This window comes from Callorhinus ursinus, unplaced genomic scaffold, assembly GCF_003265705.2.
Source record: "Callorhinus ursinus isolate GAN/ISIS: 27379988/994484 unplaced genomic scaffold, GSC_fseal_2.0 scaffold12, whole genome shotgun sequence".
Classification (NCBI taxonomy): domain Eukaryota; kingdom Metazoa; phylum Chordata; class Mammalia; order Carnivora; family Otariidae; genus Callorhinus; species Callorhinus ursinus.
In genome coordinates, this window is record NW_027397074.1 from 67,181,367 (window position 1) to 67,207,433 (window position 26,067).

The 26,067-nt window shown below is 34.6% G+C and overlaps 1 protein-coding gene across 5 annotated transcripts in view; it reads right to left on the minus strand.

Moving 5' to 3' along the window:
- The window catches only part of ZNF800 (zinc finger protein 800), a 46,630-nt gene that overhangs the window by 18,808 nt on the left and 1,755 nt on the right, over positions 1-26,067 (minus strand). For 2 of the 5 annotated variants that reach the window (XM_073899156.1, XM_073899155.1), the window contains exons 2-5: positions 25,844-25,962; positions 20,465-20,560; positions 11,063-11,206; positions 7,297-8,989 (exon numbers count right to left, since the gene is read on the minus strand). In XM_073899156.1, coding sequence (XP_073755257.1) covers positions 7,297-8,989; positions 11,063-11,206; positions 20,465-20,560; positions 25,844-25,904 — 1,994 coding nt within the window. In that variant the 5' untranslated portion in view covers positions 25,905-25,962. Of the gene's footprint in view, positions 1-1,926; positions 6,060-7,296; positions 8,990-11,062; positions 11,207-14,657; positions 14,680-20,464; positions 20,561-25,843; positions 25,963-26,067 lie in introns of those variants that run through there. The other 3 variants (XM_025865635.2, XM_073899157.1, XM_073899158.1) reach the window with 3 other exon arrangements.

Here is a 26,067-nt window from a genome sequence, read left to right on the forward strand (position 1 = left end):
AAGTTATTATTGCTCAAGCATTCAGGGTGAGGGTTTTTTGGTTTATTTTGGTTTGGCTGTTTTTTCAAGCACATCATTCTATTCCTTAGACATTATAGTGTTTTGTGTGACAGGAATATGCTCCAGACACCTGGCACAAGTATTTGAGTATCAAAATCACTAAAAAGCCACACAACACAGGTGTTGGAAGCCCAGCACTTGATCTGAAGTTCAGAATATGACGTTTCATCCAAACCTACGGACAAAGGTTCTCTGATGTTGCAAATTATACAAGTCCCTAAATACTAAAATTTTTATCTTATTTTTTTTAAAGATTTTATTTATTTGATAGAGAGACACAGCAAGAGAGGGAACACAAGCAGGGGGAGTGGAAGAGGGAGAAGCAGGCTTCCCGCCGAGCAGGGAGCCCGATGAGGGGCTCGATCCCAGGACCCTGGGATCATGACCTGAGCCGAAGGCAGACGCTTAATGACTGAGCCACCCAGGTGCCCCTAAAATTTTTATCTTATTGTTAAAAAAGCAAAATCAAGAACAGTCAGGTGTGTGGGTAAAACCTCTCAGCAGATAATCTAACAGTACTTGGGCCTCAGCTGAAATCTGGAATACTGCCACTAATGACTACCAGTGGCAAGACTCTTGAAAAAGTACCATTTCTTCTTATCTCTTCATGACACATTTACCAAAAAAATTCCTGACCTGGCCCAAATCGTGCTTTCCCTAAGAATCCACTAGTTCCGTAACTGAAGCTTTCTTTCAAATAGTACTGCACATATACTTTTGTTTTATAGAAACATTTCAGCTATGTTACTCAGTTTATATTTGTTCCATGTCACTATTCTGCACATGACCAAAAATAAAATATTCGTGTGATAGGGAAGATACTAATGAGGATTTTAAGACAGAGGGGTTGTTCTGGGAAGTAACCATAAAAATAAAGCCTAACTCAAAATGAATGTGCTTACAACTACCTAATACCTTTTTCAAGATAAATGAAAAATCTGAGTAAGAATGGTAAACTAGTAATACCTGATCAGAAGAAAATTGACAGCAAATAGTAATAGTTAGGTCTTCATTGTCTCAATTAAATACACAGCAGCAGTTAAAATCTGATGTGTAACAATAAAGTTCTCTCTTCTAATGCACCCCTTTCAATCTAAACTTTAAGTGGTAATAAAAAAAATTACACATTTTAAAATGCCATGAAAATCACTTACAGTAACCATATCTAACATTTATTGTAACATGCCAAACACTATTCTAAATATTTTACATGTACTTTTCATTTTATCCTCAGAACCCTATGAGGTAAATATCCCCTTTAAGAGGTGAGGTAACTAGGGCACAGAATGTTTAAGTAACTTGTACAGTCACACAGGAAATAATGTGTGGGTCAAAAATTTCACCAACTAATCTAGTTCCAGATCAAGCTGCCAATAAGGTAATGTAGCGAATGTGCTTTGCAAATGATAAAATGTATGCAAAAAAAAAAAAAGTAACGTTCACTGATTAAGAGCACATGCTTTGTAGTCAGATCTAGTGTCAAGTCTCAATTCTGTAACTTACTAGCTATGTGAACTTAAGTAAATCACTGAACTTCTCTAAGCTTCAACTTCCTATTCTATAAAATGGAGATAACGAAGTAACAGTTCTTATTGGCGGATTTTATTGGTAGATCTCGGTAGATGAGGGGCATTATGCATGGAAAGGATTAGCAGAGTGCTTGGCATATAGTAAGCACTCCATGAATGTTCATTACTACTATCTAATACTAAGAGTTCTGTTTATTATGACAAACTCTCATTTTAGTACTGATAGCATTTTCTAAAGTAAGTAAAATCAACATGGAGGTAATAAAAGTTTATGAAATTAAGATCCAAAGTCTCAAAGTATATGACAGCACAATTTTAAGAGGGAAAAGGCTATCACTTACTTTAATATCAAGTTTTTATTTGAAGTGCCTGGGTATACATGAAAATGTGCTAGTCACTAAACAAAATTATCAAGACACAGTCCCTGACTTCAAATATACACAATCAAGCAAATTAACTCTGAGTGGACACAAAGAGCAAAACCTCCAACTTTGGGCATTTTCCCAACCAGACACAACTATGGTTGTCATTAAGTTCCCCTCTGCTTGTGGTGTGGTAGTAGTGAATACATGCAGAAGAAGCAGTTCAAAAAGAAACAATAAACCCCACAAATAGAATTTAGAGTGATAAAGATTCAGGAGGAAATGAGCTGACTTTCTACCCTCTTACCTTCTCAAAAAACATTTTGGCTATCTTGGTACTAATGATCTCTGTTAATTAACCAGAAGAGAAAAAAGGAAAGAGCCAGAAATTCAGAAGAGAACTCAAGGTAAAATGGTACAGAAACAAACTCTAAGAGAGAGGAGGAATGAAGTTCAAAATTAGAAAAGCCAAAATAACTGCAGGTGAGTAGCATTCTATCATGCGCCTAATGTCTTAGACACTAAACAAGTAGAGCCATTCTTAAGACTGCTGATCCTTACTCCTTTCCAATCCTGAGGTTTCTGTGAGCTTTTTAAAGTCAGAGGAGGGAAAAACAGCACAGGGTACAGAAGGCTTTTGTCCAACAGAAGAGCCAGCATCGTACTGCACCTATCTTAGAGCTCGGCTTCTGATCAACTATGAGGGCCACAGCTAAATCATAATCCTAGTAATCTTCAGATTCCATTAAAAAGGTAGCTTCTAAAACTCCTAAATAAGGACCTAGAATATTTCCAGGAAACCTGGAAATCTAATTTCTAAAGTTTAAGAAGCATTTTTCAGTGGTCATGTTATTTGAAAAGATCTTTTGCAACTTCACAACAGGAAATGATACCCACTCGTGCCTCTCTCTACCTCCAGACCTTCTTGCCATAACACCTGTTGAGAAACTCCTCTGTCCATACCCACAGTCTAAAACCATAGCAAAACCACAAAATTCCCTGCTACTGCATCCATAAGCTCTTTGAAGCAAACTGGGTAGAACAGCCTATAGATCATAAAGCAATATTACATATTCCTTAAAAAAAAAGGGTACTTTTCAATAATACCAGCAATCTGTGTCGACCAAAAATTTAGCTCCTATCTACAAAAGTAGGCCAAAAATTAAGGATGGGTAATTTATATATTCTGCAAGAATACATATATTCTTCAAGAAGAAACTTTTCTTCCTGAAGCAGGGAGGGAAGAGGGGAAAAAGAGAGACATGAACAAAACAACAAAAAAGGTTATTATGAATTCAAGGTGTATCTGTAAGTTCTAATGAACACTTGACCGGCGTCAGCCATGCAGCTCTGCCGTGCACTATCCAAACTTAGGAAGTTGAAATGCAAGCCATTACTTCTTATTATTTCTCCTCTTCCACTGCACTTAGGTGTGGAAGGTTTCTCAGGAAAAAAGATGAGTTGAATTCTATAGGAAAACTTAATTGATCAAATAACAACAAAGGTAGATATAATCTGTAGCTCGAAATAGGTTTTAATATAAAATAAGCAGTTTCTGATGGCTCTCTGCCTACCTACTTGTCCCCACAACAAAAAGTGCTATAAATATGTGCTCATATAGCCTGCACCCAGAAAAGCTTCTGCCACAAATTTCCTAGGACTGTTCTCCTTAAGAGCCTCAGGCCTAAGCCCTCTGAGAAGACAGAGCTCATGAGTCAAAATAAAAACCAAAAAGTAAGGATGAAGACCAGAAAGAAATAGGAAGAACAAAGAATTTCTAGTAACTTTTTACTTGTTCATCCTACCTTTCTAAACTTGTCCTGGTTTAGCCTCTAACTCTTGTCTGCCATAATCCATTAATTTGTCTACTATGATAAAATATTCCTACTCTCTCCAGGCAATTCTAAATTAGACAGACACATCCTGACATAGTGCTATTCTTTCCTCTATGACCCATATGAAACCTTTTGACAGTCCTTGGAATCCTCAATTCCACCTTCTAAATTCCCGCTCTGTGGCCCTAGAGTTATGACGGAGGAGACAAACCGTGAATGGTACTGTGGAAATACGTGAGCTACAGTAAAGGAACTCCAGCAATTAGGCTCCCCTCCACCCACATCAGGCTATTTTTCTTTCTTCCCTACAGTATTTAAAAAAGTAAAGTAGAGAGCAAGAGGCTGACATGCAGATGAGAGGCTACAGCAAAGAGCCACCCCCAGCTTTTTAGGAATACTCATATCTTTTCACTGGTTGTAGGCACTTAAGTCTGGAAAATATCTTTGGAATATGTCTTGTGTGTAAGAATGCATAAAAGATAACACCTTGCAAAAGTCAAACATACAGATTTAATAATGTGCAACTAATGAAGATGGTTTATAAATGAAATACCACCTACACATTTAGTTCCCTAAATATATTATGCTATTAATCATTAAAGTTAGATCTATAAGTACAAGTTTTCCATATGTGGAAATGTAAATCTGTTTTTAAATTAAAAAGAAATTATCACTCTAATTCTTAAAAATAAAACTATCGGTAAAATTCAAGTGTAGCTGCTCATAGTCACTGAATAAACTTAAATTTGATAAAACATTTAAGTTTCAACCAATGCACCTTTGTTGAAGCACATTTAGCTGAAATAACTTTGAGTCTGGTTTATTTCCATCACATATAGTACATTTTTCCAACAAGAGCATGTACATTCAATATAGAACATTTCCAGCAACAGTTACAGTCTTTCTACTTTCCTTTCACAGTATATTTTAGTGCAAAGCACTGGGAAGGGTAAATGTTTTTCTAGCTATAGAAGCATTTTATTATGACCTTGTGGATCTTCAACATTTTAAAATTTTATACAAAAAGTATATAGATGGACAGGGTCCCTCCTAAGTACAGGTGTGAACCTATATAAAAACATGGTATATTCTCTGCTGTACCTTTTAAAATTATAATTTGACAAAAATTACTAAAAAATAAAATATTCCCTAAAAAGTACAAAATATTGATACACAAAAACCTGCCCAATATTTCATAAAGATAGATGTACTTCTGGTTTTCCTAAAATCTTGATTACAAAAATGGACAAGAATTCATTATTTTCCAAATTTTACAGTAGGAATCAAATATCATCTAAAGTAGTCATTTAAGATTTTACTTGGAAGAAAAAATTCAGGGTTTCACTCCCATCTTCCTTTTTTAGCAATATTTAAAGAAATAAACTAATATCATAAGAAGTCGTTGTGCATGGATTGTCTGCATCCATAAAATATCAGTAAGCTATTTACTACCTTCATATTAACATTAGTAAATGTGAAGTCTTAAAAAAAAAAGAAACTGAAAAATTAAGTTGCATCTATTATTAAAGTGCTTTGTATAAAATTTAAAGAAAAAAAGGGGAATGTTTAATTTTTATAAAAACCTCAGATGTTTACAAATAAAAAGGGTAATGATCCATGGATGAAAATGAACTGGAACTTTCCTGTAGTATATATTTTAGAATGAAACTTTCAAACATTTAAGTGCTGGAGAACAAGTTAGAAATAAATGAATGTAAGAATAATTACAAATATTTAGTACGCTAAATATTTATAATATGTTGATACTAATTTCTCTTTTGGTCCTAACATACACTCACTAGGAAATATATCTGTACAATCCAGATGAAAATTTTGCCAAATAAAGTGAAACAAAACTAAAATCACTAAGATATAGTCTTTTTGTCAATTAAAAATCACCAGTGGTGATATATATTCTTCAGGTTGTTGATCGCTTTAATCAACAAATTGTTTGGAAAACAAACTTTGCAACATTTTTGTAGAAACTGTAGACCAAATGCACAAGGTCAAGGGTGGTTAGCTGATGGACTGTGATGACAATAGGTAATGTCACAGCTACTTGAAAGTGCTGGGAGAGGCAGTGCCTTAGAAACAAGTGGTTAGATGGTTATTATTTTAGTCAGAAAACAGCAGTTACAGTCGAATATTTATGAAATTGTTTTTCCTTTTTTTTCTCATAGTACCATTTGAAGACGTTTAGTGGTTCTAACACCAATTTAAAGTCTTTCCACAAAAATGAACTCCAAACCTTTTCGTACATCACTTGAAGTTATCTGAGGAGAAATGGGAATAAATGAACACTTTTGAGTTTACCAATAAAACCTTGTTTTTAAAATTACACAATAGTAAATGACTTCTAAAGGATGGTTTCATCTCAAGTTTCCACACAAATAAAAAATGTGGGATACTCAAACCACAACATTTAACCTACTCAGCACTCAAACTAAGTATACTGCTTTAAAACCTGAATCCAAAACTAATTTAATACTAATTAAATATATTAAATGCCTTAATACAGGGAGACAGGTACTGAAGGTAAACTTTTAAAAATATAGAGAGACTTGCAAAAACAAGTATATGGAGTCTACTCCTTATTTTATATTGCATTTTAAAAATCTACATTTATTCCAAAACCTTCTAAAAAAGTAAAATTTTTTTCTTTCTTCCCAATAGGGATTTTCCTTTTCTTACAACGCACAACCACAAAAAACCAAAACAAAACAAAAACAAACAAACAAAAAGCCCTACTTAATAATATTAACTATGTTGAAATGATCACAAAAAGTCTATTTAAAACAAAATGGAAAAGATTTGAAACCTATATATTCACTTTTTCCACAGATCAAAACTAAAAACAGTAACTAACGCATACTCCCAAGGAGAAGGAAAAAAAAAATCCACACTTCTATCTATCAAGTTTCCCCTTTGACTGGAAGCACTATGTTAAATGTAAATAATAAATGCTAATTGTTCTAAATTCAATTTGGGGATTTTTTCTTCTGAGTGCAGTACTTTATTTAGCCATCACAGATTAATTTTTACAATAATTACAGTGCCTCAAAAGACTTTTCCTCTAATTATCGCCTTCACAAATTCATTCTAATATATTTCACTTTTTCTACAATGTATTAGTAGACTAGGTCACTAAACCAAATTAAACCTGTGCAAAGTTAGTTAAACAGAAGACTTCTATTGTAAACATAAGCCAATATAAATGTATATATTTTACAACATTGGGAGGAAAGCACTGACCCTGTGCCATCTACCCTACAACTATATTGTATTGTCCTGTGAAAGATAAGTTCTGAAGTTAACTTTTGTTCCCAAGCCACTGGAATAAAGGTCACTGAAGAGGTAAATGCAATATGCACATTACTCTTGCAGTTCCCATTGCCATAAGATATATGGAAGCAAACATGTGTTAAAAATGGAACCAGCTATAAATTATGGTCAAATGATTTTTTTAGTTCGATGGGGGGAAAAAAGCAAAACTCTGTAACTGTTCCTCACCAGACAAGAGCCTTAGATCTTGTACTTCGGCCTTTGGTTTTGTTTCCTTCAGGTGAATTGGAAGCATTTGCCTTATGAGTTTTCTTATGATGTTCAAGATAAGTCTTTTTGGCAAATGCCTTTCCACATTTATTGCATCTGTGAAGAGAAAAGTTTTTTGTGACTTTTACTTCAATACCAACGTCAGCTACTTCATACTTTTTACTAGGAGAGTTAGAAGTGCCATCATGTTTTGAATCACTATGTTTTGCCTCATCCCTCGAAGGGCCTCTTTTTGCCACTTTATTTAGAACAAAATCAATGGGCTTCTTTATAGCTCTGATCTCTAAACTGGCTGTTATTTTCCCAAGATAGCGGGATGACTTTTTATGAACCACAGTTATATGTCGTATCACATCACGCTTCCGACGAGTTTCATAAGTGCAAAGAGGACACTTGTAGAATTTAACATAAATGTTATTCCCATCTGTGTGCAACTCAATGTGTTTAGTCAAGTTCTGTTTGGAAGTAAACTGACGTTTACAAAGTTTACAGTAAAGTTGCTTAAAGTCAAAGCCAGCTGAAAGTTTTGGTTTCCTGGTTTTTTGCTGGCCACCTGCAGCAGACGGACTAGTTGATTTAGGGCTTTCAGAGTCTTGTTTAACTTTATTTTTCTGTGCTGCCGGTGTGTTCTTTTTTTCATTTGAATGATTTGTTCCCTTTAATTCATTCTGTGGAGAATGGGTAATGGAAGGGGGTGAAGATTCTACAGAATCTGCTGGTTCAACTTTAACTTTTATTTCTGAACTGCTGGCAGTGTTATTAGGGCCTTTCTCTCTTTTAGAGTTTGTTACAGAAAGAGTTATCTTGTGGACAATTTGCATATGTCTTTTAAGCATTATTTGTGAACTATATTTCCTCTTGCAAAGAAGGCATTTGCATGCAGTTAAATTGTATTCAGCCTTTGAAGACGACTTTTGTTTTCGAGTCTTAAAAGATTTTTTAGGAGAAACAGAATCCAGGAACAAAGGTTGCCCAGGCTTTGTTGCTATATCAGGAGTAATTGAATCCCTCCTTAGTCCTCTATGAACTTCATCAAAATGCCTCCTTACATTCGCTTTTGTAGCAAATGATTTACAACATACTGGACAACTCCTACTTATTGGAACTAGAACATTCTTACTGCGTCCTTTAGAGGACTGGTTTGGATTCTTTCGTGTTTCAATGTACTTTTTTAGTTCTTCCATCTTTTTCTTGTGTACTTTTCGAATGTGACGACGAACACCTCGTCTGGAATTGAATTCTTTTCTACAAAGACAACATATCAACTGGTGACCAAAATCAGAATTGTCAGAAGTTTCCAAGTCAGGCTGTGATTCCTGAGGTTGCTCATCAGATGTAGGTGCAACTTCATCTGCAACAATCTCAACAGGAGGGGGCTCTACAGTCTCCACCTCTGTATCTGTAACTGGTACTGTTTTAGACTGTTCAGTGCTGGTTTCCTGTATTTGAACTTCGGTCTGTTCAGGAGTACTGCTTGACTCTGTGACTTCAGTAGGATTATCAGTCCTTGAAATATACTGAAACACTGCATTTTGATTAGTTTCTATGGGTTCTAGCTTAATAATATATTCTCGCTTGTCCACACTTGGATATATGGCTTCTAGGAGATCGTTTATGGCTTGGCTTTGTTTATCATTTACATCAGGAAGGTCTGTTAAGGAAAAAACAACATTTTAATCTGAAATAATGTGCCTGTTCTAGCTCTCTAAAATTTAAAAATGTATTATGAACCTCTACCTTAAAATTTCTTACTGGTTTATATTTATTTTTAGAAGAGCATTATCTACTTTTCCGTATTTTAAAACTAGAATTAGTTAAACTAAAATTAATTTAAAATCTCATCAATGTACACAAATGTTAAGGAATAAATGCAATCTGAAGAGATACTTCCACTCCTAAGTGCCCTTAATACCAAATATATAAGCACATGAGTGTCCTAAACAATTAAAACAATATTTCAAATTTTTAGTCTAAAATTTTCAACCTAGCAAAGGCATATCAAAGTTCTCATAACCCAAGATGGATAAAACATCATGAAGAACGTACCATTATATATAAAAATGATTCTTTTTTTAGAAAACATAACAGCATTCGTATTAACTTAATCCATAACAACCTAATCTACTTGTAGAAAGGGACACTTACAAGATCTTATGGAAATGAAAAAGAAAGATTTGTAGGATATAAATATGAATGACATGTAGAGAAGTGTTTGCTATCACAGGGCTTCTTAACATGGTACCATCCCATTCAAACAAGTGATTAAAAACTATAGATTTATTCCAAAAACAGAGCTAGTTTTATTTACTTGTGCAATAATTGCATTCCCTATAGGCAACCAAATATTCCTACTACTATACCACATTTATCTAACATTGATTATGTTTCCACATACAATTCTAAAATCTAGCTACAAACACAGCATCAAATCTGATATTTAGAAAACAAGAAATGATTCATTATTGCTCTTCTAGTAATCTTCCCATTTAAAAGGGATAAAGTAGTGTCTATAAGGATAACACTTTCACAGAAGTATTTCTAGAATGAGTATTGCTAAGAAAAATATACAATAATCCAACAAATCCATTTATTTATATTTCTAAAAGTCAACTCTACACTAAAAACAAGAATAACTACCAGAAATATTTTATTAAAAGATCAGATCTGAAACTAATCCCTACAGACTGCCTTTTCATTTATATCTCAATGATAAAAACAAGTATAATAAGATCTAACAGTACTAGGAAAAATTTCCAAAAATGAAATTTTTATTTCAACTATGTCCTATAGTATACTTTAAATCAGCTTCATGCTAGTAATTAAGTGGTACTTTTGATATTTGGAGTTTTCATTTCATTCCCATCCCAAAAAAGTTAAGCTGAAAAGTGCACAAACTCCACAATGCAACTATAGTATCAAACTGACAAAATAAGTTCTGCAATTTGTAAATCCACAAAGAGTTAAACCCCTGAACAAGAAATAATGAAAGTAACCTATTACTTATTAAAATACTTTAAGGAATTTGTATCAGTTCTTTAAAGCAAGAAAGTAATACCATTACATATACTGCTAACTTAATCATACAAAGGCAATACACTTAATCCAACATTCGGTTCCACAAAGACTTTATTAGCCTACAACCTGCCTTCATCGCATAAAGCTACTTCAGATCTCAAGCCGGCCTATAACACAATCTCATTTCTGATAAAATGATTGAGTTATAAATAAATTTCACTGAGAACAAACTGATCTTCAAATCAAGACCCAGAAAAAAATAGAAAGGTTAATATTTTTTAATGCTCTTCACCATTCCCAAGAAATCAACTCATTTACTCATTCTTTGCTCTAACCTTCTCATTTACTTAAGGATAATCTTAGTAAATTATCAGTCATAGGTAGCAAGTTGTTAAAAGAAGTAAAAATGAAAAATACCAATACCCCCCTTAAGCACTCACATTTTAACTTAGAAAAATCCTGAATATAAACTATATGGTCCATATAAACATTCAAAAACAATAAATATACTCATAAACCTAACCTCATATATCTTTAGAAAAACCCAAGTAAAAAGTATGAAAGTACCTAAGAAAATGAACATTAAGTCTAATATTTAATTTTATTCCCCATTATTAAATTACTGATACCATTTTAACACAAACGTACAGCTGCAGTATTAGAATACTTAACTGTAAAATGTATAACTCAATATATGAATAAAACTTACTGTCATCCATCTGGAGACTTGGTGGGCAGTAGAATTTTTTATGGGTAATTAAATTTGGTAATCCTCTGAAGAGACTGCGGCATAATTTACATTCAAAAATAGTGTCCACGTCTTTTAATAAAATGTGCTTAAGTTGTTTAGTTCCTGAAGGAAAAAAGAAAATAAAACTTAACACAAAAGGTAACTTTAACATGCATTTTTAAACTGGGCAACCACTGTTGACAAACCAAAGTGCAATTACACTTTGCAAACAAAATATAGGCATTGCCAATTTCCACCATTTGTATTCAAAACTAAGTTATAAACTAAATTTTAAGTAAAATTCTATCATCACCTGGATATTATGACAGCTAAAATTGATATTCTTTTTCTAATTCAGCAGCCAATCAATTCCTAGAATATCCCAACAGTGGTTCCAACATCTGGCTGATCATCACAATAAACTGGGAATAAAGATATACATGACCCACCTCTAGAGATTCTGATTCAACAGATCTGGAAGGGGAAAGCAGAATTAAACATGCCCCTCCCCCCCAACCCCTTACTCCTTGCCAAAGTTTCTGGCTGGTTCCTATAGCTCCCTTCCGCAATAAGACGTGAACATGGAGTTCTGTAATACGTTTTCCCCTGATTCCTTAAAAAAAATCAAAACTGTGTCACAAGATTACCTGTGACTTTTTCTTTAAATTCAGCTCAAATTACTTCAAGGTTTTGGGCCAACATGGAATTATGGCCATTGAGTGTCAGAGTAGAGAACCCTTATCCATAATCTGAATTTTGCTTAGGCCTCTTGATACCACTATAAATTTATTCAAAGCCTTTCTCCCTCAAAAACTCACTCCAAGTGCAACTAATTAAAAATACTGATAGTTTACAGTTTAAACTAATTTAAAGCCTGTCTTCCCCACTAGATTATAAACTCCAAAGCAGCCAAGACCAAACCTGTCTTATTTACAACTACAAAGTATTCAGGTCTAGCAATGCTCAGTAAAGATTAGTTGAAGAAATGCCACTGATATAGGGAATCTAAGCGTTATGACAGAAGATCAAAAGGCAGGAAAAAAAATAAATGGCAATGAGCATCCAATCTTTAAAATAAAAACATCCACCAGGAATAAAACACAAATAGAAGATCTTTTACCATTATTTCCTACACGTTTTTTGCCACAGGTAAATTGACAAAATTGATCTGCCATGCTTTACTAATTAATTAGCCTTTAATTTCCTCAAATAAAAAAGATGCTAATAATATCGACTTCAAGAGGAAAAAACAAATGTGTCCTGAAAAAAAACTTTAAAACTATCGAGGTACAAAGTGTTCTTCCATCATGCCACAAGTACTTGACACTCTGTTAAGCTCTGGGACTACTAAAGAGTAAACACACTATACTATCCATCTTGTAAAATGAACAAACCAAACCAAACCTATCTTAGAGAATCATGAAAGAAAATATGAACCTAAATCCCAGAAAAATTAAATTACACATCTGGGTTTCTACTGGGAAAAAATAAATATAATGAAATCATCTCCACCATTTCTCAAATCCGAATCAATGGTTTACTGCACTAAACCATATTACCACAAAATCAGAAAACATAAACTTAAAAAGATTCAGAGGACAGCCTGAGTATTATTCTTTATATAAAAGTAAATTCACACACACACACACACACACACACACACACGCATCTTCTTAGTCCACTTCACATAACAAAATATACTGGCAATAGACTGCTAACGTGTTTAGTTCATAGTTAACCTCCTAAGTGACAACAAACTATGAGAGGTAGATTGATGACAAAAGTATTTTTTTTAATAAATAAAAATCTTTATTCAACATCAAAGACAGCTTTAGAAAAATTCAGTATTATTTTACTTGCCATAACCTCCAACTTTTACAACCAATGTGAAAGGGAATAGATTCTGATAAGGTTTTGATCCATAAAGTAAGTATATAGGGAAAATCAATTTTAAGATAGAAAAAAAAAATGCTTAAATGTGAAATATTTTAGATAAACCTAACATATCTACGTATAATTCCCAAGTATAGTTAAGTGTAGCACCAGTAAGAAGAAAACATAGAAAATTTTGCACACTTTAATTCTAAATTGAAATACCTGCTAGACCCATGCTAAAGATTCAATTCTGCCTTTAAAGATAGTCAAAAAAGATTGAAGAGGAATGCAAAAACAAGCTGAACGAGATTTAACTTAAGAACTCAGCTGAAGATTTAAATAGAAAGTATGAGGTTAAGGGGCGCCTGGGTGGCTCAGATGGTTAAGCATCTGCCTTCGGCTGTCATGATCCCAGGGTCCTGGGATCGAGCCCCACATCGGGCTCCCTGCTCAGCGGGAAGCCTGCTTCTCCCTCTCCTTCTACTGCTCCCCCAGCCTGTGCTCTCTCACTCTCTCTGTCAAATAAATAAATAAAATCTTTAAAAAAAAAAAGTATGAGGTTATACATAAAAAACAGTTACTGCTAAAAATATAAGACTGCATCCCTAAATCAGAGATCTCACTTTGTCCACCAGTTTCTCTCAACCATAAAAATTAATTAAAAATTAAAAAATCTATACAGAGAGATATTCTTTAGTCCTAGTTATAGAACTAGTTATATTCAGCAAAATGTCTATTCGTTTCCAATAGCATCCCCCTAAAAAAATCTCTGGCTCTAACCTTAACTCATCACTCTTAATAATAATTCACAAATGCTTCCCCCACTGCACCCCACCTACACATACACATACACACATACAAGCACAGTTGTGCTGATGCCGGTACATCAAATTTCTTTCAGAGCCATGGGTTCACCAAATTGTTTCTCTCTCTCACTTTTCAGGCCTTCACCTGTGTTTTTTTTTTCTCTCTGCCTATAACAATCTTCCACTTCCCTGGTCTGGCTCACTTCTAGTAATCCTTCAAACTCTGGGGCACCTGGGTGGCTCAGTTGGTTAAGCGACTGCCTTTGGCTCAGGTCATGATCCCGGAGTCCCAGGATCGAGTCCCAGGATCGAGTCCTGCATCGGGCTCTCTGCTCAGTGAGGAGTCCGCTTCTCCCTCTGACTCCCGCCCCCTCCCCCGCCCCCATGCTCTCTCTCTCTCTCTCTCTCTCAAATAAATAAAATCCTTAAAAAAAAAAAAAACTCCAGGTTAGAAGTCGCATCCCCCAGGAAGCCTTCTGATTCCTGTTTTTTGTTACAAATTCTTCACCCCTACTCCCACAGCACCCTATACATCCGTACTATATTATCCCACTATCTTGTAATTAATTATTTTTCTGTAGTCCCATTAAAATGGAAGCTCTAAAAGGCCAGAGAAGATACCTTTAATGATTACCCACTATATTCCCAGCCCTCAGGACTATGCCTGATTGAGGTTTGCTAAATGACATACTAGACAGCTTTATGTTTAAGAAACGTTCTCTATAAATTAGATTTTTTTTTTTTAGTCAATATAAGTTGCCAGGTAAGTCAAAAAAGAGACCTCAAAGATTTTCTAATTTAACTTATACAATCTACAAATAAGAAAAATAAGATGTTGCCCATTCCATAAATACAGACAATAGAAGTTTTTCCCTAAGTTAGTTTTTAGTTACCATTTAAGGTTTTGTTGTTTTTCCCATGTGGTCATAATGACTTTGGTCATAATGGTCTTGTCAGCTACCATTTTGTGACTGCTTTGCTTACTAACAATTAGACACAGCCAATCAACTGTGCCTCTGTCAACAGCTAAAACTTTCATCACCTGAGACAACAGACATGGTCATCTAGACAGCAACATTACGTTCTTCCACTGCCCTGGATCCTGAAAGAGACCCATGCAATCTTACTACTAATTATTCCTTTTCCTATATTAGTAACTTTTTCTTGCCCTGGGTTTTAAAACTATCTTAGAAGTCACTGTTTACTGATTACATAGATCATTAATCAGTATCTTTAAAAAAAAAAAAAAAACTACACAGCCCACTAAGGGTAAGGCTTTTGATGCCTAGAAATTAACTAATTAGTGAATATTTCAGATTCTCATAATAGGTGCTCAGTAAAAATTACCTAAACCTCATCAAGGGTTTAGTCATGTGCTATTCCTTAATATCAAATACACTGTATGTACTGAGAAAAACGTTTACAAGATTTTTTTCAAAAGGAATCAGTATTCAGTTTTACATTAGGATGGATGGCAATCACTTTACATGATTGATATTAATTCTAACTCTTCTGTGCCAAAAATAAGCTTTCATTTTTTTCTTTAATATATGGATATGTTGGTCAATGACCATTTTAAGTTGTAGCAGTAATGATTTTTAAATGCTATACTGCTTGCTTTATGATGATTCACACATAAGCTCAATCATTTTTAGCATGACTGTTTAAACACAGTATCATCTCAACACTGCAAGCAAATCTGTGATTCCTGTCAAAACTGATTTCCAAGGCCGGTATATGAAGGAAATTTCTAACTGATCATCCCTTAACAAAAGTACTTAAAGGTTAAAAAATAGGGAAAACTTAAGAAAATTTAAATTGATTTCTTAAAACCACCTACAAGAGTTGGTTAAAAAAAAATTACTAGGTTAGGGGCGCCTGGGTGGCTCAGATGGTTAAGTGTCTCCCTTCGGCTCAGGTCATGATCTCAGGGTCCTGGGATTGAGTCCTGCATCGGGCTCCCTCCTCAGCGGGAGTCTGCTTTCTCCCTCTCCCTCTGCCTCTCCCCCTGCTTGTGCACGCTCTCTCTCAAATGGATAAATAAAATCCTTAAAAAAAATTACTAGGTTAATTATGGAACACTGCCACATAATACAATAAATTTATAAGCAGAATAAAATTATTCTAGTGCCTACTTGGTGAATCTTTAAGTTTAGTCTCACAAACATTTATTGAACACCTATTAAATATGAGGTTGCAATGCTATTCACTGGAAACATGGGATGAAGGATCTGATCTGTGCCCTTAAGAAGTTCCCAGACTAATATAAATGTCTGCTCTTCTAGGAACACAGCCTCAGATGACATTCCTTGAAGAATGTAAGAACGACAAATCAAACAAATCTACATCTGTCTTATTCATCCAAAAAATATCTAGTCTGATTTTAAATTTCCTACTATTGTTGTGTAACAACCAAAAACAAAACCCATATCATATAGCACTCTCTTATCTTATGTATCTCTGATAAATCACATTTCCATCCTAAGTTTTTGTCTGCTGAGTCAGGACTGAGGCATCGCCATCCAGGAACAGCTTACACTAAATGCAGGTAATGTTGTTTTCAACAGTACAAAACCAAAACGAAACAAACAACTCTTCTAAGACGTTAAATGACCAAACCTAAGATGATAATGACAATAGCAAATACAACACAAAGCTAATTCTCATTTTTCGCTACCATTTACTCCTCCCTAAGAGTCAGAAAAGATGCCCTTCCTTGCACACAGCAGTATTTTATAGACAGATAATTTATATTACCTTTTTACAATATATTTCAAGATTTCAAAAAAACAATATCAACTTCACATGAAAGACCAGTTTTGAATGCCAGACTAAATGATTATCCTTCTCTTTTCTCCCCATTTTTCTGTTTCTAATCTTAGGGCATTCAATAGCTCCTTTGCCTGCACCAGAAGATTAAGAGACTAAGAAAGAATATTAAGCTCAATTAAATCGATTTTAATAAATGTCTCATGCAAGTACACCTTTTTTGTTGTTGTTACTTACAATTCTGTTTCAGTTCAGGAAGAAAGGAAGCTAAACTAAAAGCATCAATAAAAAGGAGAGAAATTTGAAGACACCACGTCACAGATGTGATCCTAGAAGGATTAACAGAGCTAAGGCAGTGCTCTAGCAAAAGGCAGGGCCCAGTCAAGATAGTACCAAAAGCCAGGGATACAGAGCAAACAGCATGTCTCAAAGTCATCCAACCATCAGGGATGTCAGAGTAGAAAATCTGTAGGTTGGAGCAAAACAGGCAGCCTTCTAAAAAAAATGAGGTATTTATCTATGGACAAATGTCAAACAACAGTGAAATGTACTGTTAATAAAGCAAAAATACATAACAGTGTGCAGATTCAGCTACCATTCATACTGGGGAAAAAAGTGAGGGATATATATATGCTTGTATATGTATATACGGTCTCTGGAAGAAGACACACAAATCGTGTAGCAGTGGTTGCCTGAGCAGAGAGACTTATTTTTTGTATTTCTGTATATCCTTTTATACTTCCTTTTTATTTTTAAACCACAGGCACTTATGACTTAATCCAATAATATTACTTATTCCAATATAGGAATATTACTTAATTCCAAAAAGAAAAATCTATTCAAATTAATTTACAAGTGAAGCAGCCAGAAATAAAAAGATTATCAGAGGTCAAGAAAGATTTATCATTTAAAAACAGAAAAACAGTCCAAAGCAAAAACTGAAATGTGAAGCAAAGAGAACAAGTCAAAACTGATCAAGCAGTTAGTACAGCACATGTGGGGCTGGTAGACCTAAAAAAATGAGTTAACTCCTTCCTCAGCCTTTTAGGAACTTCCAGCTTGGGTAGGAATTAATACCAAGTCATAGACAGCCCAGTGTAGACAGGAGGTGAGTCACTTAGAAATGATACAGTAGCTGAAGACAACTATCTGAGCTTAAAGATTAAGCTAGATATCCTAACACATTACTAATGTCCCACCTGACTTGGCCTCTATAGGTTAACAAGAGCAAAAGCACAGACTTCGGATAATTCTTTAAACGGATAATTCTTTAAATGCAATGTGTGTGACCCAGCTATAATGAAAAGAGTCTAGAAAGGAATGAGTCATTGAAGGTGTGGTTGGGAGTAGAATGGGACCAGGAAGAACTTAGGGGTAAGAATGGATCTTCGTCCCTAAGTCATGTGGCCCAAACTTCCATTCTATCCTCCCAAAGTTTCAGTCAGCCAGGGCTTGGATACTTCAATGCTAAAGAACTACCTTAGCAAACTTTAGATTACACGGATATATAAAAGATTACAATCTTGAGGAAATTAAAATTGCTTAGTTCTGAGACACATTAACAAAGTAAAAGAATTCCTTTTTTTAAATCCAAAATAAGTTCTTTGTCCTGCTAAACATATTTCTAAATCACTTCTAATTTAAATTAAATGGTACTCAGAATTAAATTTATAGTATTTTCAGAATTTACCTAAATAAAACATAACTCAGAAGGCAAATCTGAATTTGAAAGGTCAGAAGGAGGCATTTAAAAAAGAACATTTTACCCATTTCACAGACCCTTTTTTTTTTATAAGATTTATTTATTTATTTATTTGAGAGAGAGAGAGAGAGAGAGAGAGAGAGAGGCAGAGAGAGAGAATGAGCAGGGGAAAGAGCAGAGGCAGGGGGAGAAGCAGACTCTCCACTGAGCAGGGAGCCCGATGTGGGACTCAATCCTGGGACTCCAGGGGATCATGACCTGAGCTGAAGGCAGACACTTAACAGACTGAGCCCACCCAGGTGCCCCTTACAGACCCTTTTCTTTAGATTGTAAAGAAATAGCAGATACAGAAAACAGACATGAGCACAGTGCAAAAGGAAAACAATTGATTTCATTTCTAAATATTCATCTTCCAAAGTTAAGCACGGATTTTGAGAACAGGATCTTCCTGAAAAAGTATATTTTACAAGACAAAGCATTTATGATAAACCAATTCTAACTTCTTAATCAAATAACACTATAATAAAGTGAAGTAGTATAAAATAATCTTATTCATTCCAAATTTTGGATTTTAAAAAAGAAACCTCTAGGGGCACCTGAGTGGTTCAGTCGGTTAAATCAAGCTGACTCTTGATCTCAGCTCAGGTCATAATCTCAGGGTCGTGAGATTGAGCCCCACATCTGCCTCCACACTGGGTGTGAAGCCTGCTTAAGATTCTCTCCCACTCCCTCTCCCCCTCCCGCCCCTCTCTCTCCCTCTCTTTAAAAAAAAAAAAAAAAGAAAGAAAAAAATAACTATAGTAAAGAACATAACTAAATGTGAAAAGCTACTACCTTCATTTCCATGAGAAAGAACAAAAAGAATTATCTACTAAAGGTAGCTAAAAAAACTCTTACTATGACCAGAAACTAACCATTCTTCCGTTATGCCAGAAATATATTATAAACACTGCCCCTAGTAAGTAAAATTTTAATTGTATTTATCATAGGAAAACCTGACCCGTCAGTTACTTCTGTTAATGAAGGGCAACTATCAAAAATAAAAACAACAAAAAACACCCTAAAATAGGTTATACCACCATTCAACATGAGCAAGGCATGAGTATACACTCAATACTTACTGAATTAAATATACATAAAAGCAATGCCATGAGGACTATAGATTAAAATCCAAGAAACAGATCTCAGAAAGTCAGAAATAAAAACATTTTATTTTAGATTAAGGAGCAATCTATTTCTTAGATCCTAAAATAAAGCAAATATATGCTATTTCTCTTTACAATGACTTAAAAATAGGCACCTCAAAGCATTTATCAAGACAAAACAAGTGGTTACATATAAATACCTTTTCCTTTTAATCTCAGAAATTTTTCATTAAAATAGTAAGCTTTAAAATAATAAAAGATATTCTAATCCTTTAAGTTTCCATCAGTTAGGTGTCCCATCAATCATGTGTATTTGTTTGTTTATATCTGACGCAACAGTCTGCAATGTCAGAGAAGACAAATCTACAAAAGGTGGATAAGTGGATCCTAAGAATCACAGCAACCCAAGATCTCACTGAGAAAGGAGTTCCAACAGTTCTCAGTCATATATATGTAGTAAGCAACACCTATTTTAAAGCATTGGACTGCAACTGCACATTATTATACATGCAACTGTTACAATAATCTAATAGAAAGTAAAGCTAAACAAATGTATCCAAAGAGACCAGGGACTGGAATAAGTATTTTTCCTGTCTTGCGTTCTATCAAAGATGTTGAAACTCCAGGGTTAGGCAGGAGAAGGTGAGTCACATAAACAGAGACGATAAAGTAATTAATCTAGAACAAGTGACATCTCAGATATTCTGAATAAATAATCTACTCTGCCAATGCTTATAAAGACCCAGTATAAGATACTAGTGCCCATTGAGGGTTTACAAAAATATGCCAAAAAATAACAATAAATTGTTAGAAGAGGCACATTACCAATAAAGATACCACATATATTTCTTTAAATCACACTAAGTAAGTTTATTTCTATATTAATATATAATATATAGTACTGACAAAGAAATCTAGATCAAGTCAATATTTATTCATCACTTTTTAAAAATATGACAATTAAAAGTATTCTATAAAACCAATGTATACATTTTAATATTTTTTAACAATTAATTCTAAGGATTTCTAGGTAGTTTTTAACTATTATGTGAAGATTGAAAAATACATCCTAAAACATTCATACCTGATCGAAAGCACTCAATTATTTGTTGAATACCAGATTTGGATGTCTGTAGTGGTTGCTGTAACAAAGGAGCATCTCCAGGTTCCAGGATATAAACTACATGGAAGACAAACACCCACCCCAATCCCCACAAAAAAAGGGTTATTTAAATCATTTACTATTGTAGTAAAACAATGGTTTGCTACAATCATGTTAATGATAATCACACTTGTTCGAATATACTTCACCATCATCTTTGTAAGGCAAAATGAAATAATAGGAAAAAAATAACTAAAATTATTCTCAATTCAAGGCTAAATTAAAGCTACTTAAGGCTTCAAATGCAAAGATTTACTATTTTGGTATTATTTACTACATATTCGTCGTGTTTGCCTTTTTATTCCCCTTGAAGAGGACCCTCTGTATTTAATCAAAATTCTAGGGCAATGATGTCCTAGCCACATCTCATAAACCATTCCAGAACCCTCTGGACAATCTAGTACAGCTCTTTGGGCAATTATGAGAGCAAAACTCAAAAACCACTCACTGCCTAAGGAAAGAACTAGTGAAGTGCACAATGACAGATGTTCAAGAATGTTCACTACAGCACGCTGCAGCACTGTAAATAAGAAAGAAAAAATTTCAAACAACTTAAAAATCTCTCAATAGGAACCAGACTAAATAAACTATGAAATATCCCTACAACAGAATCCTTCACGGCTATTAGAAAGCATGAGCTAGATCTACATGATCTAGATCTACATGTACCAACAACAAAGGATGTCAATAATAGACTGCTGAGCAACAAAAACAGGTTAAAGAATATGATCTCACTTATATTAATATACATTTCAATAGATACAGAAAGAAATTTAATGTTTATGTGTGTGTATGTACAGACACTAATATAAACACAAAAAAGTCTGGTGGGATACAAACAAAACAAGGGTTCTGTCAGGGTGAACTTAACGGGGTGTTTAATTTTCGGCCTCATACTTCGCTAGTGCTTCTGAGCCTGGGCTTTTAGAAGTGTGCATATTAAAATACACACACACACTTTTATAATAAGTAAAAATAATATTTCCACTTTAAAAATAAAAATTTTCATTTTCATATAGAGAGGTCTGCTTTCCAAAATTCTCAGATTCGGGGCACCTGGGTGGCTCAGTCGTTAAGCATCTGTCTTCGGCTCAGGTCATGATCCCATGGTCCTGGGATTGAGCCGCGCATCAGGCTTGAAACCTGCTTCTCCCTCTCCCACTCCCCTGCTTGTGTTCCCTCTCTTGCTGTCTCTCTGTCAAATAAATAAAAATTAAAAAAAAAAAAATTCTCAGGTTCACAGTACAATTATATAATTAGATTATGATGATATGAAACAAGGTAACTGAAAAGGAGAAGTTTTTCCATCAGATACCAAATAAAGAAATGGTTTTTGGTAAAGAAAAACCAGTCACTTTAATTCACTTTTTTCAATATGTTATAATGTTCTACTCAACTATTACCATCTTAACCCAGGATCATCCACTCTGTGGGAAAATAAGGAGGATTACTTCAATAATGTGTGCTGCTACTGCTTCAGGACCCGGTCTTGGGCAGCATTTAGCTTTCTGGATAAGGAGGCTAAAGCCTGCTCTCCAATGTGTATAGACACAGCCTTAGATTCTCTGTTAAGGCTTCAAGTCTTGTGCTCAGTGTACACAAGTGGGAGGAACTGTCTCAGGACCAAGTCATCTTATTAAGTACAACTTTCCCAATTTTAAGAGATACATTAGGCGAATTTTAAATGAATTAAGAACATGCACGCACCCACAACTCATTTTGAGAACATCTGACATTGGCACTACTTGCAGCGATTAAAAATATAGAGACTCCAGACCTGGACTTACTACACTGAAATTTTTTTCTGACATTTTCTAGATACAACTAAGGCAAATTAAACTCTCTGATCTCTTTCTCAACTCTAAAATGGGGATAATAAAAGTACCTAAATCATAGGGTTGTATGAGGATTAAATGAGCTAATGCAGGTAAACTGGTTAAAACAGAGCCTGGGATATATTAAGTGTTCAATTAAGTGTTCTACCACCACCACCACCACCACCATCATGTACAAATCAGTTGCTTTCTGACACCAAAAACTGAAGAACTGTTTCCAAAACCTAAGAGAAGTAGAATTCAATCCTTTAAAGATGCAATAGCAGAAGTTTGTAAAACAGACTGATGATACCATTTCTTTGGATTAGATGGATCTCTTTTCACTATTTGTACAAAACAACTGACAACTGTTTATAAAAAAAAATAACTACAAAAGAGAGGGTAGAAAATGTACAATTGTAAAGAACTAAAAGCATCAAGGTTTGGCTCTATAAGTAGCAAGAATTCTAGAAAGGGAAAATTAAAAAAAAAAAAACAGTAATGAATAAGGGAGGGATATGGAGAAAAAATGGAAACTTGTCCTTAGAGTCCCCCTTTCCTCATTTAAAAATGCTCCAGAAAACTTTCTTTAATACGCCAGCTTCCATTTCCACATGAGAACATCTGATTTCAAAGCTACAGCAAAATTTTGTTACCTAATCACCTTCAGAACACTGCTACCACTAGACACATCAACATCCTGAGACACCATTCAAAATAACCCCAGAGTTAGCTTAGTTATCCATGGACACATCCACTTAGCATAGAGATCTGTGTAGTTCCCACTGTAAAAAAAAAAAAAAAAATAATTCTTCATTTGAAAACATACTCTCAACCCTAAAAAACTTTATATGTTAGTATTTTATAAAAGTTCCCTCTCATATACCCTATCATCCCTCCCGAGATCGGTTTACATGACCATTAGGAAAAGAGCCATCATCGCCCTCCAATCAAAACACCCAAACCCTCAGAAGTTTAACATCTGTCTTTACATCCTTCCAAGAACACACGTCCCAGAATCAAATACCTACTTTTGTTAACAGTCTCTCCTACCTTAAAAAAAGCCCCTTAAGATAAATTTCTCCTTATGATGTCTGCGATTTACTTACAAATAATAGAGGGTAGGGAAGTAGTAGGAGGGTGGAGAACAGAACTGTGGAGAAGGGAGATTAGAGACGAAAACAGATTGTCCATGTATTGACATGTTGAGTTGTGTGATGCTTACAACAGGTTCTCTACACCATTCTCTCTACTTTTGAATGTTTGAAAAGTTCTGTAAGAAACAGTCTTAAAACATAACTAAGAAGTACTTTACATACACCGACAGGCTTCCATCACCACCCTTCACTACAAATTGACCCATCCTATCAAGGCCTCCTCAGGAACACACTGCTCAGGGACCAGCCCCACTATTCCTGATTCAAAAGAGGCTAGACCTCTGATGATTGCCCATCAAAAGAATTTCTCAAACAGCATGCCATCTTCTTCCCTCCATGTAAAGACATCCTCTTTTAAAAACTATCCTAACATTCCTCTCAGTACTGGAAATACCCTCCCACACAGCACTTACCTTCCTCTGAAATAATAACAATAAACTATTCTGTAAGTTAACAAACTTCTAGCTTTCCACCAAACTAATCTTCAGAAAGTGTTTAATTCTAGCTAAGAAGCAAAAGAAACATAAACTACTTATGACCTGGTAGTCTGAAAAATAAACTGTACTGAAAAAGTTTCTGGTAAAAGAAAGTTTAATTTTTAAAATTAATGCAACTTATATGATTTCTTGTTAATGAGGGAGAAAAAAAGCAAAGGAGTTCCAATACATATTAAAAAGTTCAACTCTGAAAAACATCTTTAAAAAGACATTAAAGTCTCTAGAAAATTTTAATTATCAGAATACACTAAATAAGGTATGGTCACAAATTATTTATTTACTTGTCTATTTATTCCCACTCAAAAGTTTTATGAGGGAATGACCTTATCGGTTTTGTTCACAACTTACATGCCCATTGCCTTGGATAGTGCCTAGCACCTAATAGGTGCTCAGTAATAATTTGTCAAAGAAATAAATAAATGAACACATAAACTTCCTCCTAAGTAAGTAGTGTTATTGAAAATGATTTCATTAACTAATTCAATTTAAATGACTTGAAATTTCTCAAATAAAAACTAGAATAAAGGGTCAGTGGAACACAAGTATAAAAGGCCTTCACAGCCTTCTACTTCAAAACTAACAAACTCCATTCAATATTTGATAAAATATAAACGACACACAAAATACACAAAATATGCAGTATGAAGGGGTGCTGAAAATAGGTCATGGGCAGTTGAACAGAAACTGGATCCCATCCTGGGACTATATTATTAGCAGAGATAAGTTATGACTGATTTCCAGTAAACCAGTGGGGAGAGAGGGCCATAGTACAAATTTTTTCTCATGTGTATCAAAGTTTTCTGAAAATGGGAGTTCTTCCTCTTTGCCACTGCCATTTTTTCCCATTAGTCTAAAAAGTCCTCTACTTGAACTCTACTGTGACAGAACCAAGTACATTAGAGCAGTTAACATACTCCCAACAAAAAAAAAAAAACACAAAAACGTAAAGAGTCCTAATAACTTTTAGGTCAAAAATAATGATAAACACCTGCCTTTAAACTAGAATAGAATAGCCTTTGTTTGGTTTAGTGACATATGTATTCAATGATTCCAAGTTGTACCTCTAAGTGTTTGTGACAAAACTCAGCAAACTTCTGATAACTAGAAAAACTCAAGTTTATATACCTTTATCAAAGTTTTCTAATATTCTTCAAGAGACTCAAAAAAGGAACTTTTTCATTCCATAAATCCAACTAAAAACAGTTCTACTGAGTAAACTATCCTGAAAATACTTATGTATTCTACCTAAATAACGAGATTTTTTTATTTTGCAATACAGTATAGTCTGTGCAAGAAAATTTTTAAAGGTTGCAGTCAGCAAAACCTGATTCTTCCAACAAGCTGCGTTTAAAAAACTTTTTTAGCCAAACTAAACTCATTTTTGGACTTTAACCACTATTCCCTAATAAATATGCGTAAGAAACTTAATTTTTTAAAAGTTTAAATGAATCCACTTTCACGAAGACATACTAGCATTCAGCTACCTATCTTCTCCCGTGTTCAGTTTTAAACATTCAAAGGACACGGAGGTACACTATTAACTGCAGGCTGCCTCGAAAGAAGGAAAAGGGACTGAGTGATTGATCTTGTGGAAAAGATTGAAGGTGACACTTGCAGTACTTTTTTTAAGGGATCAAGCAGGGGAGCCCTCTTGTTTGTACAAGATTTTAGCTTCATAACTAGTTTTATGCTGGGGAAAATTATAGGCTGCTTATTTAGAAATGACTTCTAAATAAGGAAATAAGGAAATAAGGAAAAGAAAACTGGAAGGAAAACACAAGACAGAGTGGCTCTGACGGAGGGCAAAGTAACTGGAGGAAGAAAGGAGTATACCTGGTTCACAGCATCCGTGATGATGGTGGTCAGTCTGACAGTATTTGTCCCTTAAAGGCATTTTCAGTGGGCGAGACCTACTTTCCTTTCACTGTAAGAAGCTCTTCATTGCGGCTTGGCTGTTGAAAGAAGCACAAATCCGTCACTCACCCTGAACTTCCTGGGGGGGCTCTGGCTATATTTTCCAGATACGTTCCCTCCACCCGCCCTCCGTTTTCCCTCCA